Genomic DNA, 16985 nt, shown 5'->3' with positions numbered 1-16985 from the left:
TTTAAAATTAGATTCTTGCTATAGTCTGATTATAATTACATGTACTGAAATGAATAAAATCAATTTATGTCAATTGTCATGAATTTTTTTACAGAAAAATATATGCCACTAGGACGTTAACTTGTTGATAATTACTTATTATTGTTAAAGTCTTCTTTATAATCTGTTATGCAAAGGATTTTGATTAAATACTGCAATGTTAACAGCCGTGTGGTACCTGTTTCTACACTCTACGTGTACTATACTTTGGTCTTTTCAATGTCACCAGTAAATATCTGCATACAATTACAGATCATGGCAAATAATCAGTTCATGAGTTCAAATCATTCTTGGTAAGTTCAGGTATGTACCAAAAGTGCAATATTTTTAAAATTCAATATCACTTTGTAGCAATACTATAAATACATAAAAGTTATGAAACTTACAAATGGAATTTTGATGATATTTACCAATTAAACATCAAGGCTGTTAAAATTAAACATTTACCAGCATTTTTTGATTAACTGAGAAAATTTAAACTAGATAGCAATAAGGAATTTGTAACATATGAATCACTTGCTGGTTAGTGCATGTCACATACCGGTATTTGTAGTACATATTTGTTAGAGTTGCAAACATATTTCAGTAGATGGTGGCTTTATGGTAACAGCGTCTACACCCCTAGGTATGTTGTACTTTGTCCTTTAGCACAGTGTTTATCATATTGTGGAATGTGGATTATCTGTGCCATATTCACTCTTCAGGTAGGAATGTTTGTGTGATTGGGACACGTACAGCATGTCTGCTAAAAGATCTACAGTGTATAGAGACTCCACAGGGAAAACACCGGAAGAGGACAAGAAACTGTACTCATCAGAATTAATATGGTAATCCTGTTGACAATGGCACTAAAGAGCAGTAGCAAATAGCAATGTCTGGCATGACAGAGTTTAAATCCTACTCTCCTGTGCCCTAGGAAAGTATAATTTGAAGGTGTGGTCTAAATTTCAAGCATGTGGCATCTCAGATTATAATGAATGGTGACATAGTTACGTGATTATAAATGTCACAGGTTATCTTAGATGCAATAATTAAACACACACTATTTCTCATTCTATGATTGAAAGAATTTAGTTTGGTAATAAGAGAGATAGTAGCTGTAACATTCATGTTTTTTTCACTATTTGGTTTTGTACATCTACTGAAAGTTCTAGTTTTACTCTGGAAAACACGTAAAAACACCTTACATAGCTTGCAAACACCCTGTCTCTAATCATAAATGTGTAAAATGCACTGTTACTGTTTATATTTGAATTCTAGTCCGGATCAGAATTCACTCGTCAACAATAACAATGCAGTTTACACATGTACAGGCTGAGTTGACAAGCTGAATATTGTGAATATCAATATGTTTGGAGAGGAGAACAAAAAACTGTATATGACATTAAAAACAAAAATAGTGAAAAAAACACAAAAAGTTAACTGCTAGCCCTTTACAAAATATTTCAGCATGAGTTGAACCTGCTTCACAGAGATTTGTGACATTGATAAGTTTCAGATAGATTGTATCATTTTACAGAAAACACAAAAAATCACTTCACAAATCTGGTGTCTACAAATTTAAGCAACTGATAACAAACTTCCCCTCTGCTAAAGACTATGAATTTGTTTGTATATTCCCATACATCTCTAAATCTTGTCAAATCAAGAGCTACTACTTATATGATAGCATAACTATCACTTCTTTGGAGTAAATGTATTCAATAGCCTAGAAACTTGTCTACACAACAAAGATTGTCATTTCATCTTCATTGTATTAATAAAGCCTATCAGTAGAATTTACCAAATTGCAATTTTTTAAATAAAAAACTTAAATATCTTCCTGTCTATTTAGTGTTTGCAAATCTCACAAAGTGACATTCTCAAACACATTACATTTACAAAGATGCAGTAAAACTTTTCCTGTTAATGAAGTTGTCAATGGCAACATTGTTCATGTTTAATAGTTAGGTATAATTTATTCTTATGATCATAGCCATTGATCTATGACATATATTTGACAATGACACTCTGTGATTTGATACAAACAAAGGCATTCCAGGATAGGTAATACATTGGTAGTAAAACAACCAAACAACCATTGCATCATTCACAGTCAGCCCCAACTACATCCATGATCAACAATCAGCATAACCTGGCAATAGTCAACACCTCACATTTATCAAAGTATATCCTAAGTCTTGTGGTTGTCTCAATGTCATGCTTTGTTTTCCATCTTTTAAGGTTTCTTCCTTTTCCAAAATCCACTTGCTTGCAGACCAAAATCAAAAATCACAGGTCAAAAACCAAAGACCAAACACAGTGAGTTTCTACCTCAACTAAATCCAAATCTAAACTGATGTATTCTTATCATGCACTAAATTCAACATCTACAAGTAACATTGTATTCAATAGTATTCAACCTAAATGCTACCTTGGAAGCCTAGGTGTATCACAGCAAATCTTTTTTTAAATTATTGCAACTTCCAATCTTCAGTAACCGTATGATGTATTTACTTTAAAAATATTCTATCAGCTTGGTCAATATCCATATATTAATTTTCAAAATCAATACATAGATATTACTGAACACAAGACAAAACCTTATTGCCAAAGTTAGCAAAATCATCTTTGCAGTGGATTTTATTTCTAAATGTGTCAAGCCCAGTTATGAAAACTGATGAAAGAAAATATCTCAGAGGATAGTATGGTGAGGAAACTGATAAAGAGACTGGGAAGTAAACAGGTCTACTCTTTGACATTTGAAAGCAAGTTAATAAAAGAAACATTGACCCTCTATTGTGGAGGCACACTTCCACTAAATGCAAATCTATTTGAATTCCATGGCCTCTAATTTTGAAATGTATCCTGTCACTAAAAACTTACATGTCACCATGGTTATGGAAATTCTGAAAAAACTGGGTTGCTGTCTATCCTTGAGTGCTTCCTCTGTTAGTACATGTTAGAGTATTATAAATCAAGTATTTCCGATAGTTGACAATAAGGGTATATCAGTTCAGGAACTTGACTGTCACAACTACCACAAAACAGGAAAGTCTACAATTGTGTGTTGTCATACTACAGAAATTTAACAATATTGAATTTGTCTACCCTGGAAACAGTATTCATTACTGCATCAAGGTCAAAATCACAGACAGTTTGCAATCACTAGATCGTGGAAAATCAAACTACCATACATTGAGAATTTTAATGAAATGGCTACCTTTCTTCTTTGTGTGTTATCGACACTCAGTTGACCCTCTTGTCCCGACCTTTGAACTATCTTGCCTATTGTCAACACAACTTTCACAGGTATTTACACACTGAAAACCAAAAACTAAAGCAATGCACATTCATTATCTTATGATTGATGGCACTCTGTGACTTGGTATTTGTCTGTCTTAATTGGCTTTGGGAGTAAAAGCAGCCTGTAGTTTGTATACTTCCAACCACAACAAAACTACAAGTCTGCAACAATGCCAGCACAGATAAAGCTTTACACTTCCTGCCTGGCTATAGCCTATTACCAAATAAACTTCTCCCACTACTTTCACAATTAAATGAGGGATACTTGCCTATGGCATAACTGCCCTATTCTCAAGGGTCAAAGATTTAGAATACATTTCACTGAGTAATCTGGGTTTAATGAACTCTTCTTACAGAGCAAAGTTCAAAACAGACCTAAAAACAATTTCTCACAACACATTTCACACCTATGAACAAAATACTTATACCAAACCTCAAAGTCATAAACAAGATCAATAAGGTCAGTTTATTTGAATTTCCTGTTTACTTATTTCTCATTTTTCTTTCATTCAGATTAGAAGCATTAGAATATTTTCATAACATATGTAAACTTTAAAGCCATAACCACTGTGAAGAACCCAAAAGTTTCAAAGTAAACTGCCCCTGATTTCTAACATGAATCACGGTCTTTTGCAATCTCCTTTCCATGTGTTAAAATTTCTAGCAATTCTATGACCATCACAGTAAACATGGAATGGCTCTTCATTTGGGATATCTGTGTCAATACTGCATGGCTGATTCATGGGATTGCAATGATATCAGTAATCAGCTGAGTACAGCTGAGATACTCCATTTATTAAAGCTTAGGTCTGGACAATGAGAGAACTGTTTCTAAAATGAATTCCATTAGAATTTCAGAGAAGGAGAAAACTACCATATGTCACCCACATGCACATCCAACTTTCACAATCAATTAAATATGGGCAACTTGTACAAATTATGTACCAGTTAGAGAGGTAACTACATACAACTTGACATTTCATTGTAGTGTACGACTGACAGGACCTTCAAAGAAACCCTGATTCACCTCTATGAATGAATGTATTATCCTTGCAATATTTGACAACTTTGTCTTCTTCAATCATAAAATAAAATCCATTAAGAGTTCAAAACTGATGGCTTGAATGTGAATGAAAATTCTAATGGATCTTTACTATGGTTTATGCTTTCATATAAACTCAATGGTGTGGTTACAGCACTGAATAACTCTGTCTAAATCTTGAGACCACATAGGTGAGAAACCTATCTCACTTGTACCTCCCATGGTAAAACTGAGGTAAGGCTACACTAGCCTCGAGAATGATACAATAGTCTGCGAGCAAACTCTACCCGGCATTGTTTAAACAAATCTCCGGAGACAAACCTCCATCAGACACTGTGTCTGTGAAACATTTTACAGGCCAACACACCTAGTATCAAGTTGACAAAATAATGTATGAATAAATATCTAACAAACGGCTGGTGGGTGATCATGATTGTGATGCTAATGATCATTGGCTTATTGAACCACTCCCTTGATAACTATTTTTACGCCATGGTTTCACCTTGATGGGAAAATTCTACACATTAAGAGGTTCAGACCCTGAGAAAAACACTGAAAATCAGACTCTATTGTGTTACCAGCGAATCCTATTTTTCAACTTCATATCTATATTTAACAACTTGATGAATTATCCTCAAACCTTTGAATAGAAACACACTATGGCATTGACCATACCTTTTGCTGGATGAATAGAGTCAAAGGATTGTCTGCAACACATGACAGATTTCAAACAATGAACGGAGCGAGGAGACTGTTTACACTTTCAAAGAAAACTTAAGCGGTTGGCCTTGTAATAGAAGCTAACTGCACAGGGTACGCACATGTTATTTTCATCAACAGTAAAAAATCTACCAGACCAGCTGACTTAACCGAAGATTTCCAGATACATTCTGCAGTAATATGCATAAATGTGTTGCCATGACAACTTGTTTTGGAAAGAATCTCAAAGTGGAATATTCCTAATTGTCTCTCTGATAAATGAAGAACAATTTAACCAAGTCATACTGTACTTAATCATCTCTGCACTGTGACCAACTTACACGTGCCATAATTTCAACAATATAAACACTTGGAATTTATTGTAGTGGTTATTAAAAAACTATCCTTGCTGTAATTAATTTCAAAGGATTGAAGCCGTTGATCGGTAGTGGCACTACAGTTTGCAGTGTAGATAGTGTATGCTATAGAGTTTGTCTTGATCCCTGTGATCAGTGATTGCTTCATTAGAACACAAAAATATCAAAACACATCTGTGTTTCCATTCTAAACGATTAAAATTCTGTTGTGCAATCTAGGGTCTGTTGAGAAGCCATCTGCTGGCATGTCCGTGGTGGAACAGACATTACCTGGTGTTTGCATATTGCATATGGCTGCGATCGCGTTAAAACAGGTAGAATAGGCAGTATTGATTGTTGTGCGGTAGGGACATGATATTGACTGGTAACTTACCTATACATCCATGAACTCTGACAGCCAACTGAGTTCGTAATATCATTGAATGTTTTCTTCTGAAATGCATATATGGAATTATATGTTAGATTTCTCGAAGAATGTATTAACCTTACGAAAATGCAAATTTTCACAGTATATACATGCAACAAACAAGAAAACTTAAGTGTGTGTACTAGTACATAGTTTTTGAGTTGTGTTCTGAGGCTTTAAAATTTTAACGCAATCAATTGACGTCTTTTCAATGGGTACTTACTCTCTGTTAAAACCTTCGAGCTCATCGCGCTGTTCTTCTAACGAAGACTCCAAGTCCAGATAAGCTCCTGTATGCGACAGCTGCAGAGTACAGTCGTCGATCTGTCGGAAAAGAAATTTAGAACCATAAGAATTCAGATCGTGTAATCTCATTAGGTGCACAGTATCGACACTGATTTTCTAACCACTGTATCAGTATGCAGTGCTTGCCACGATACATTCAAAATATACCTAACAGTACACTGACTACAGTGGAATTACACCGGCGCAGCGCAGTGTCAGACAGGATGAGTTACCCACCTGGTGCGGAGCATTCAGCAGTTTATGAACCATGCCAATTTGCTCGATGAGCGGTGCATATTCGTTGAATTCAAAGAACGGTGGACGGCTCGGTTCAGGAAAATTTGTACTGGAAAAAGGGTCTGTATCGTCCAGATACTGTACGCGGCACCTCACGGTCGCCATCTTGGCCTACTGAATGGTACGCTATACACAGGCACCCCACTGCACACACACACTGTATGAGCAACGTTCACTCAGGTAGGCTTAGTAAGCGTCCGCCATAATAATGAATGCATACTTTGCATATTTTAGCGTTGTCGCTAGCAACGACCATGAACACACAGAAATGACCTATGTCCGAACTCGACATTAATCTGTCTATTCAAAATGCAGAAATACTGTTTTCTTGGAGGGATGCAATTCTGGTAACTTTCCTCTGTATTTTTCTACGCGTATGAATCTACTAATCTATGCCCTATAAAAGGTAATGCGGTCTACTTGAAAACTTTTTGAATCTTTCCGTTTTCGAAATTAGTAAGCTTACCCAAATCTAATTACGATTATATGTAGCAAATTGAACTATAGCAAATAGTATGCCTTGGAAACAGTACAGAAAAGGTTAGAAATTCTAGTTGTTGAATAGTTAACGATAATGTATGGTTCGAGAGACCTGTAAAAGTGTTCGGTATAAGCTTTTTCTGTTAATTTCACTTTGAATTGAAAAAGTGCGATGATGATGATGATGATGATGATGATGATGATGATTATTATTATTATTATTATTCCAGGTGGAATATGTTGGTGTATCGGCATGTGTTTATATGTTCCACAAATCATTGTCGTGCACCGGCGATAACGTTATCAACAAGTCTGGCAAAGGAGAGGTAGTCCAGACTTTCCACTTTTTCCTTATTTTCCACATGGTTTAAAGATAAGGAAATTGACAGGTTTGTAATGTCATGATTCAGATGATTTACTGTGATAACAGTGTTATTTCTGATAGGGTTGTTATCTTTCTATAAATACATCAGGTGCCGTTCCAATTTGATGAATCACGATTGTCGTCAGGTCAGCCTACGACGGGTGGGACCAGGTTATCAGGACAACAATAGCAGCAATAGTACAACGGTGAAAACATGTTTGTGTGTTGGCCCACTTTTAAATCGTGACGCCACGCATTTGATGCTTGCCCAATTTTACGTGACAGTCTCCCCTGTGGTTGTACGCAGAAAATCTCGAGAATATGTACCAAATGGATCAAAATGGCCAGACTGTGAGGACATGTGCGTACGCGTTGTCCAAAGTGGACAAAAAGCCGCACGCGTATATGTTGCATAACATCTTTGGCGGATGTTTACCGCACAGGGGTTACGGGTTTGCACATATAGGAATTTGTGTGGGATTCGAATGGCAAACGAGCAGTTCGGGGAAATAGTGTATCTCAAAAGCGATCGCTATATCCGCATCATGACTGAACATTAAAACGACACTATTTGTTTGAAAAAGGCGAAATGCAGATGAAGCGCAGATGATGTACAATGAATGCAGCAACATGTAGGTGTTGTCATTTTATTATCAGAATTACTATAACAACGGCCAATTCTCTGTTATTGTTGCGGAATATTTACTGAGAACTAATTTTGACGAGTAAAGTTGAACAATTCACATGTCTGTTAGTTTCAATACAAGGGAAATACGCCTGCGGGGAAATCTCTAAGCCTATTCTTTTGTCAGTGTTCCTTGCTTTCAGACCACTTGTTGAGAAAAGTTGTTAACTTACATGGAAACGTAGGCGAGTGATATGTTTACTTTATGAAATTCAAAATTTACAAATAGCGACTGACTAAGCACTATCACATACTTACAAAATTCGGGCCCACGTTACTCTTACGCGTCGTTTGTATTGTTCGCATTACATGTATTATTTCCAACCCTCTACACAATGCAAAGTGATGGTTGGACTCTAAACTCTATGTGGATGGACACAGAGACAAGTTACAAAGTGAGGACCCAAATCAAAACAATAGCTTATGAGTGTATACTTTTGCATGGCGGAATAATTACTCTCGACTTCTTCTTTGACGGCAATAAAAACAAATAAAAAATGACAACATAAAAAAAACCCATAATAAATAAATAAGTAAATATTTTTTTAACGAAGTCCTATCACTACTAAAGTCGACCTAATATGGCAGGTAGCTAATAAAAACACCTCCAAATTTACGTCGACGTACAGTGTCAGCATCTATAATCAAAGTGAAGAAATAAAATAGTTGGTTGATATAAACACTGCTTAGCTGTACAGTGCTTCATATTATCCATCTATTCACTGTTATCGTCGCATAAATATTAATTTTCATCAGTGATAAGGTTCTTCTGTAAACAAACTACACCAATCAACTTCCTTGTTAACCATTTAATTTACAATAAATCGAAGATCGATGTCAATGACTTGAATAAAAATTAAACTAAGTCTCACTGACAAAACTGATTTTAGAAATAATTGGAAAGTTATAAGTTATTGGGGAGGGATGCTTGATAACTTTGTAAAGTATGAGCATAACGGACAAGAAACGACACTTCCAGGTACTATACTATTATTCAAGTTGAATACTAGTATTCACTGATGTCGCCGGGCCCGGGCCTGCGCCTGCAGACATGCAAAGTCATTGCATGGCTTCTTTGAGCTTGGCCGACTCGTAGAACAAGGTCATGACCCCAGCCTTCACCATCCACACAACTTTCCAATAATTTCAATCAAATGTATTCAGGTATGGTTTACGGTTCAATTGAAAGAATGGGTTAAAATTGTTTCTTTTCATCGAGCACTATTCTATGGCGTTTTCGTTTGCTAGGGGCAGCCAACCAGCATATTTTAAGAAATTGTACTAGCGAAGATGTTTTAAGCGTTTTCAGTGTAAACATAACATTTAAAATTATTTTGTGTAAAAGAAAATTTTGGAGGAAAGTAAAAGTGGTTTGCAACTACTCTCCATCAAGTTCTGAATCAAGTTCTCCCCACTACAAGAACTACTCTCCCCACTACAAGAACTACTCAGTGTCCCGTTCCCACAACAAAAGCTCCCCTCTGCCATCTCATCAACACATGATTTTGTCCCTCCCACTTAACTTTGCTTAAAATAAAAATAAAACAGAAAATCCCCCCCCCCCACATAAAAGAGATGCCCTCTTCCCCGCTCACGGATAGGCCCTAGAATAAAATAAATGTCCTTCTATCGCCGAACCACTTGCGAACGCCTTTTCACGCGAACAGCTTCATCGGCTGCCCCTGGTGAGCTGAAACTACTGGTAACATATACGTGAACACCTTTTCAGATATTTAATAGTAATATATTAAGCAGTAATGCTTACAGCTCTGCGTGCAGGTGTATATGTTGTTACCGGAGGCGTAGCCGGTAACAACACTCAGAGCTGCAAGCAGAGCTACGCCTACCAGACCTACTATCAATCTTTTTTAGGTTAAAGATAGGTTGATTCCAGAATTTGGCTTGAAAAATAAAGCATGTCACATTCACAGTTTGTCGCATGTCATGGGTGCTACAACATTAATATACCATTACGCTGGGCGTATTCCATATCAAATTAATTGTTCCGGATTATGGTGAGACTGGGTGGTCTGTACTGGAGAAATTATTTTCAGCTCCAGAATGGCGCCCTCATGTGGAAACAAAAGTGAAGGACACAGGTAACACAGAGAGCTCGACTGGATTGTGTTATAAACAAGGATTCGCTGAACCACTGCCCCGAAAATTTCAACTTCCATGTTAGCAAAATAAGTGTAGCGAATGTTTTATTTTCTTCACGATGAATGATATATCATTCAAATATTTTATGTTATCGTCATTGCTTGTTTTCTACCAATAAATGAATTGACCTATAGTTTACACAAACTGCTAACAATCTATTCTTCAAAAGTAGAAACAATTAATATTGAGGAAAGAAACTTATATATTTCATTCTCAGGACCTCTCCTCAAGCTGTTGTTTGTTGCGTTTTCAGTAACACGAAATTTGTGATCACAGTTAATTCCGATTACGTCAGAAAGACGGTTTCGATACAACTGAATCGCCAGGTGCCCAATAGCTCCACATGTGATACACGTATATACATGTGTGAATTGTTCACACAATATACCATAAATATGCGACAAAAGTTCACTGCGGATGAACAGGAATACGTGAGTCGATGGAAAGGACTTTGATGTATGCTCCGGATTATGGGTTTTAAGCTTGTAGGAGGAAAGTATTTTGATTCCTCATATAAAGGCAAGGATCCAAACACAGAGTGAAGTATGAAATTACGACAGCCTCCGACCGTTCTCCTTGTTATGACACAGAGACCGACAAGACGACAGTGTCTGGCATTTTCCCTGTAACTTCAAAGTATAATGATTGTAAAGTGGTCTTTGGTAAGAAACGGATGATAAAGTAACACGTTGGATCAATTGCTCTGTTAAAGGAAGACACAAAATGTATAGTTTGCCACTACTATGGTAAGAACATTCGCATCAATTTAATACTTCTCCCTACCCAGGAAAAGCGCCGTAAAGAGTCAAAACAAAAACGAGAATGTTCCGGTCGGTACTACAATTACAAATTGTTTTGAAAGGACTATCTAAACACATTGTCTTCAATTGTCAATCGAAAATTAACACTATAATTGGATTCCTTGATATGTTCATATCAGATTATATGACAATACTAAAGTAATAATTTCACTATCCACCTAATATCGAACGTATCAAATTTTGCGTAGTGCAGTCTGATATACATGTACTACTAATAATAGACTGAACCACGTAAAATGCCAACACCAATTCTTGACCGCATGGGTCATCGTCCTCAAAGTATGACGTCAATGAACGAAGACTTAAATACGTGCCCATGTGTAGCTTTCCGTGTGTGTACAGATTTCTGTGCAATACGACGCTCGTTGGCATGGTGCATGTCACAGAAACTGTTCATCACAGATATTTTTATCTGACATTATGAAGAATACCGATAAATTAAAACGTTTAAAAAGTTACTACAATTCTGCGACAGAATGGTTAAGCGTCAATATTAAATTTTGATTGTCAATGTCCCAGGGATAAAGTCAGAGCCTTTACAAATAAGTTATGAATTTCAAAGGTGTTTGGTAATTCTTGCGTTTATACATTCTCTCAAAAACCCTTGGACTCCCCTGAAATTAGTGAGAATAGGCTAGGGCATTTCGGGATCAGATTTCAAATGACATATAAATAGAAGTAAAGGTCAAATATGTGACTGTCAGTTTATTGATTTTACTCCGTATCATTCAGCTTTATTTGTGTCAGACTTTAACCAATCACCACGGGAAACCATGTACCAACTATCTATTTCAGCTTCAGGGTCTGATGGCAAACTTAAGTTGAGAGGACAAAACGACCGGGACGCACCTTGTTATGGAACAGCATTATATTTCAAACGTCTAACTTATGATTTAAATAGTTTAATCCGGGCTACAGTCGGAGCTGTACCACAATTTTGATAAAGTTGCAAGTTGTCATCTGGACTGAGTCTAGCTGCAGTGGCATAAATCCACTATATAATGAGTTAGTCGCCATGGCGACAGTATCACGACACAGAGTTGAGTTTACAGACCGATACAAGAAAGTAATGCTTTCCTTGTAAAAAGATTAGTAAAAATCAAGCTATGCTATTTGGAATGCATTTATTTTTATCACGCTTAGACCCATTACAATTCTTGGGTTTGTGTAGGCATAGCTACGTGTACTTGGCGAGAGCTCGGTTCGGCCACTGAAGGCGCGAGGCGTAGCCGATAGCCGAGCACTCGCGACATACGAAACGCAGGGCGAGGGTTTGTAGTGATATAAAGACATCTTTCTCGATTTTTTTCACTGAAAAAATAAAAATGTTCGTAAGACAATTGTCGATCGCATCCGAGTTGAAAGATGTGTTACAGCTGACTAGTTACCCTCAGCACAATTGTATTTATTAACAACAACTAAAGAAAGTGGGTTTGAAAAGGAACTTGTATTCCTTTTTGTCGTACAGCTTTCTAAGACACCAAGATTTGCCTTTACCTCTTCTGCATTCTGCATCCCTACATTGTTTTTTTTTTTTGTGTGTTTTGTTTTTTGCATGCAAATCAGTAGTGAAAACGATTGGCATCGCCTTGTAGTGTTTGAAAGGACGGCTTTTAGAAGAATTCCCGATACGGTTCTCTTCATATTGGTCGGCGATGAAATTTCAATGGATAAGCTTATTTGGTACCGGCTGAAAAAGTCCAAACACACCGTACTAGCATTTTCCCATCTGATTCCACAGTTAGTCTGTACAGATTGATATCACACAAGTCACATCAAGATGGTATTTTCTTTCCTGTAATTTGAATGGACGCTTACCTCCAAGCAAGAATCGTTTTTGTAATTAAATTCTTACGTACAAATGAACAAAGTGACTGAGTTCGAGTCATTATTAAATATTTAAAATGGTATCACGGTGCACGTTGTCATATCAAATAGGATTATCAAATATTATCGCATGTCAGTAATATTGCTATGGTATTCAAAGCAACATGTAAAAGGTTGAATTCTTCCGAGAATAAAAGAAAATACCCAATCTTCGAAGAGAACAATCGATTTGTCGGTTCGTTTACATCATTTGATTTTAATAATGCATGCATAGACTTTTCCGTCGTTAAAAAGTGCAATATTTTGTACGCTTATAGGACTGTCGAATGTTTCCACTGAATGATGGGTAATAACATAAAGTCACGAGGTGTATACCTAACCGATAAATGTGTTGCTTGCTGTTTTCATGCGAAGTAAGTTATGCACGGTGTACCCTACTTGGAATCCCCGTTTTAACTTCGATGACAGCACCATATTATGTTATATTTGTAGTGTAATCCTGCGACTCGGTTTCAGCATTATTATATCTTTATGTGATGTCTTCTTGGCTAAATGGACACATTTTATTCAAGCAATGAAACTGGCAACGAATTGCACTGCGCTTTTAACTTTAACAGTACAGTATTGGCCTATAATGCAAATGAGTAAAGTTTCGTGCCATTCCACATAGCAAGAATTCTAGTGAGGAATGCACCATTCATTACACGGGACTTTGGACGGGAATGGTCACAATCATGATCGGGACAAACATTTTTGCCCTTCTCTGAAAAAAACATATTTTCTTAGCAGGCAGAGCCTACATACTTTCCTTGAAGAATTCCATATATTATTTGTCTTTCCAATAATGTGAATGTTGCACAGGCATATAGCCCGAAATTTCTTACAGCACTCGCTTCCTAGCTAAGGCAGATTCCAGAGCATGCGTGAAATAGACCCTGAACAGTACTTTATGTGTACAATTATACCTGTGTTTCAGGGCCCATAGATTTAGTAAGATTTTTAGATATTAAGGCATTTGACCTGTCAGAAGGTTAACATTTTGAAAAAAATAAGAACTGCAAGAAAAAAAATAAGAACTGTATCCATCAATACTTGTGCAAGTGTTGGGCATGGATTATTTGTGATGGTATGAAAGTGATTTCTCGAGTTAAGATGTAAGAATTCGTCTGTGTTGATGTCATTAGCAATTTCGTCCCTTTTTGTAGAGATATACATGCCCATGTTTATGCTTTCAGGTGGGTACAAAATTTGCACTGACATGCCAACATGTATTGTTTCAACTATGCTGACAGAAAACTGGGTGACTACCACAGAGTTGCTATGGCATATTACATTGAATGACTTTACATGGTCCAACCATGCTGTAAAAGCAACATGTGATTATCAATTTAAGGTTAGAGGTCAAGGTTATAACTGTGAAGACACCCGGATAGTTCCATAGGTCTGACGTCTATGATAGTTAAAGTAAATACTACACAGATGTTCTCCCCACTATCCACCGTACATGCGCACAACATTTCTCCGATTGATGAATAGTCTACAAAGTTAGTTTACGTCAAAATTGGTATTGAGCAAACCATTGTAAACTATCGCAAATGTTAATGTAATAACTTTCGTAATAGAAAGAACCAAGATTTCATGTGAATTACTTGTATAACAGTCTGCACAGGGCAATCAAATTTTAATCCAGTGTTTAAGAATGGTTTACCAAAAGAGATTAAGAAATAAGCATCTAGTTTAAAAAATCAAGTAATGACAGTGCTGTGTTGTAAACATCACATTATTTTTAATCTGTGAGAAATCGAATATCACAATGGACGTGGAAAACAGTGGCATGAACTACTTGAATAACTTGTGTGGCGTCAGAGAATTTGTGAAGATGAGAGCAATGTTTCCGGAATTGAAATCGTTTAAGCTACTGACTCGCAATGTGACGCATGTGCCTTATTACCTGCTGTATCAAACTGTACCAGATTAAACGTAACTTCAATTTTTACCAGTACAGAAGGACGTAAGTGAAAGACTGCCGTATGATTTAATGTATTCAGATTGTTTGAGAACCGCGCGACAGCTGTGTACGTCAAAGGCCATAGGTATGCGATCATGTATGTATCTGTTGTTTATGATGTTCAAAAGGGAGTTTGTGAAAAATGGGAAACAAACTTGTAAATAGTGTCGATACATAAACCCTGAGTTTAAGTTCAGTTTCATAACAGAACAATAGTGTATCGAATGCATGCTAATCATACAGTATTCTTTTCTTTCACGACATAAACTTTGTTTTTGTGATTGCAATTACGTACAAGTGCAAGGCAGATGCTATCACACTGAAATCCTTCTTTTTTACAAAATTGTTTATTTTGATTGAGGAGATGACAATATGGCCCATGGGATGTATTTTGCAATATGTTTTCAGCCATTACTAAGCTTCATTGACCCTCTGTCTGTATTATCACTGAGTGCTTGTTTTAACCTCCGCTCTCTGTGTACATAAACGTGTCTACCGTACCTACTATATTTTGATAGCAAACATCCAAAGACTGTAAGGACGCGATGAAAACTTCTGTACAAAAGTGGGAGGATGAAACATCGGTAATACAATAGTGAATAAATGGGAAATTATTGCATTATTGTTGGAAACATAGCACGTTGTAGATATCGCTGAGAAACGAACTGCAAGTGCAAAGCTATTTCTCTTACCTCATGATATTTTGCAACCTCCTGTGTAGGCCTCCTTCGTCTCCTTCGCCTTGTGTCTTCACCGCTGTCTTTCATTTGTTCTGCTTTGCTTGGAATGCCCATTTCTCGATAAATATCCGTTACTTTTCTTGGGGTTCTTGCTTCATGGGTTTGCTATGTGCTGCTTGACATGCTTGAATTTTGTTTTAGAAATCTTGCTTAGTTCTCTTGGTGTCCTCCGTGACGTATACACTGTATGTTGATGGAGCGCATGTACAGTTTTCGAAGTATTCCTGTATTCAGTGATGGTTTGACGAAGGAACACCGGTTACAGCAAGAAGTCTGTAGATTCTCCTTGGCCGCCGTGATATTGCTGATGAGTTGTTGATTCTTTTTTCTCTGCGTATCTTGAAAAGTCAACGGAGACTTTTGGGGATATTTAAAATTGGGAATTTGAAAGAGAAATGGAACGAAGCTGAAGCTGATCAAAAGGCCCTGTTGTATGTTTGTGTATTTGAAAGATATCTGACGTCTGTTTGATAGAGTATGCGTGGAATGAGACACCAGATCTAGTGGAATTCGTCGTCTAATGATGTCACTTTTTAACCCATGAAATGAGTTGATGTTCCCTGCCCCATTTACCAATTAGTTTAATAAAAACTCACTTGCATTTATATAATTTGAGCCACGCGTCACGATCTTGTAAATTGATTTTATACGGACTGTGATAATGTACAAGGTCGTTGAACTTAAATATGCCATTGGCAATGTTTACACCATTAACCACAATGAAGGTTGGTTCCATGGTACAATGTCAAGGTCATTATCACAAAATTTAAATGCGCTATCTTGACTAGAATCACTCTGTTTGTTCGAGATTGTGCTAGACAGAGCATGTGGCAGATTATAGTAGGCGGTCAAGGTCCGCACCACTTCATAGTATCGTTGATTCAGGCATAGACTCTATAGATTCTATGATTCTATGATTTACGCTGTATCATTGTACAAGGCTAATAAATTTACTCCGGACATCTTCATTTTGAGAACTACCCACAGGAATCCGTGATTAGTCTTATCAAAACATTTTAGACCACTTCACTGTTTTTTTCTGTACGATGTATTCAGACTTGCGATCTGTGTCATATCTTCTCGAAATTTCGATTCCATTTATTGCATTCACATGATAATATAATGAGTGTTATACATTATGGATATATATATATATATATATATATATATATATATATATATATATATATATATATATATATATATATATATATTCTCAAAATCCCGGAATACGGATGTCCTCGTGTGAAATTTCAGTGCTCGCCTTCAAGTATAAAGATATATATATACATAGTCTAAAAGTTACGAAGGGAGAGTAGAATGTTTTGTTTTTAGCGATATGCCATGAAAAGATCTTTTACGATAATCGTACTGAGGTATGTTTGAAAAATGTACGACTCGTAGATAAGCGATATATCTGATCACTGACAGGTAAATTTTGTTGATTAATTTACTGCTTCATGTGGATGC

The 16985-nt window shown here is 36.6% G+C and overlaps 1 protein-coding gene across 43 annotated transcripts in view; it reads right to left on the bottom strand.

The window, feature by feature from the left end:
• The window catches only part of LOC139147099 (uncharacterized), a 137390-nt gene extending 121387 nt beyond the window's left edge, over window positions 1-16003 (bottom strand). For 41 of the 43 annotated variants that reach the window (XR_011555643.1, XR_011555644.1, XR_011555636.1 and 38 more), the window contains exons 1-3: window positions 6371-6640; window positions 6072-6172; window positions 5816-5874 (exon numbers count right to left, since the gene is read on the bottom strand). Coding sequence is in view for 34 of the 43 variants with exons in the window: in XM_070717962.1 (XP_070574063.1) it covers window positions 5816-5874; window positions 6072-6172; window positions 6371-6535 (325 nt within the window). In the remaining 9 variants the exon portion in view is untranslated. Of the gene's footprint in view, window positions 1-5815; window positions 5875-6071; window positions 6173-6370; window positions 6641-15467 lie in introns of those variants that run through there. The other 2 variants (XM_070717996.1, XM_070717973.1) reach the window with 2 other exon arrangements.
• Window positions 16004-16985: the final 982 nt, after the last annotated feature.

Source organism: Ptychodera flava, chromosome 13, assembly GCF_041260155.1.
Source record: "Ptychodera flava strain L36383 chromosome 13, AS_Pfla_20210202, whole genome shotgun sequence".
Classification (NCBI taxonomy): domain Eukaryota; kingdom Metazoa; phylum Hemichordata; class Enteropneusta; family Ptychoderidae; genus Ptychodera; species Ptychodera flava.
Note: the sequence above shows the minus strand (reverse complement) of the source record. Positions and strands in the feature narration are given on the sequence as shown.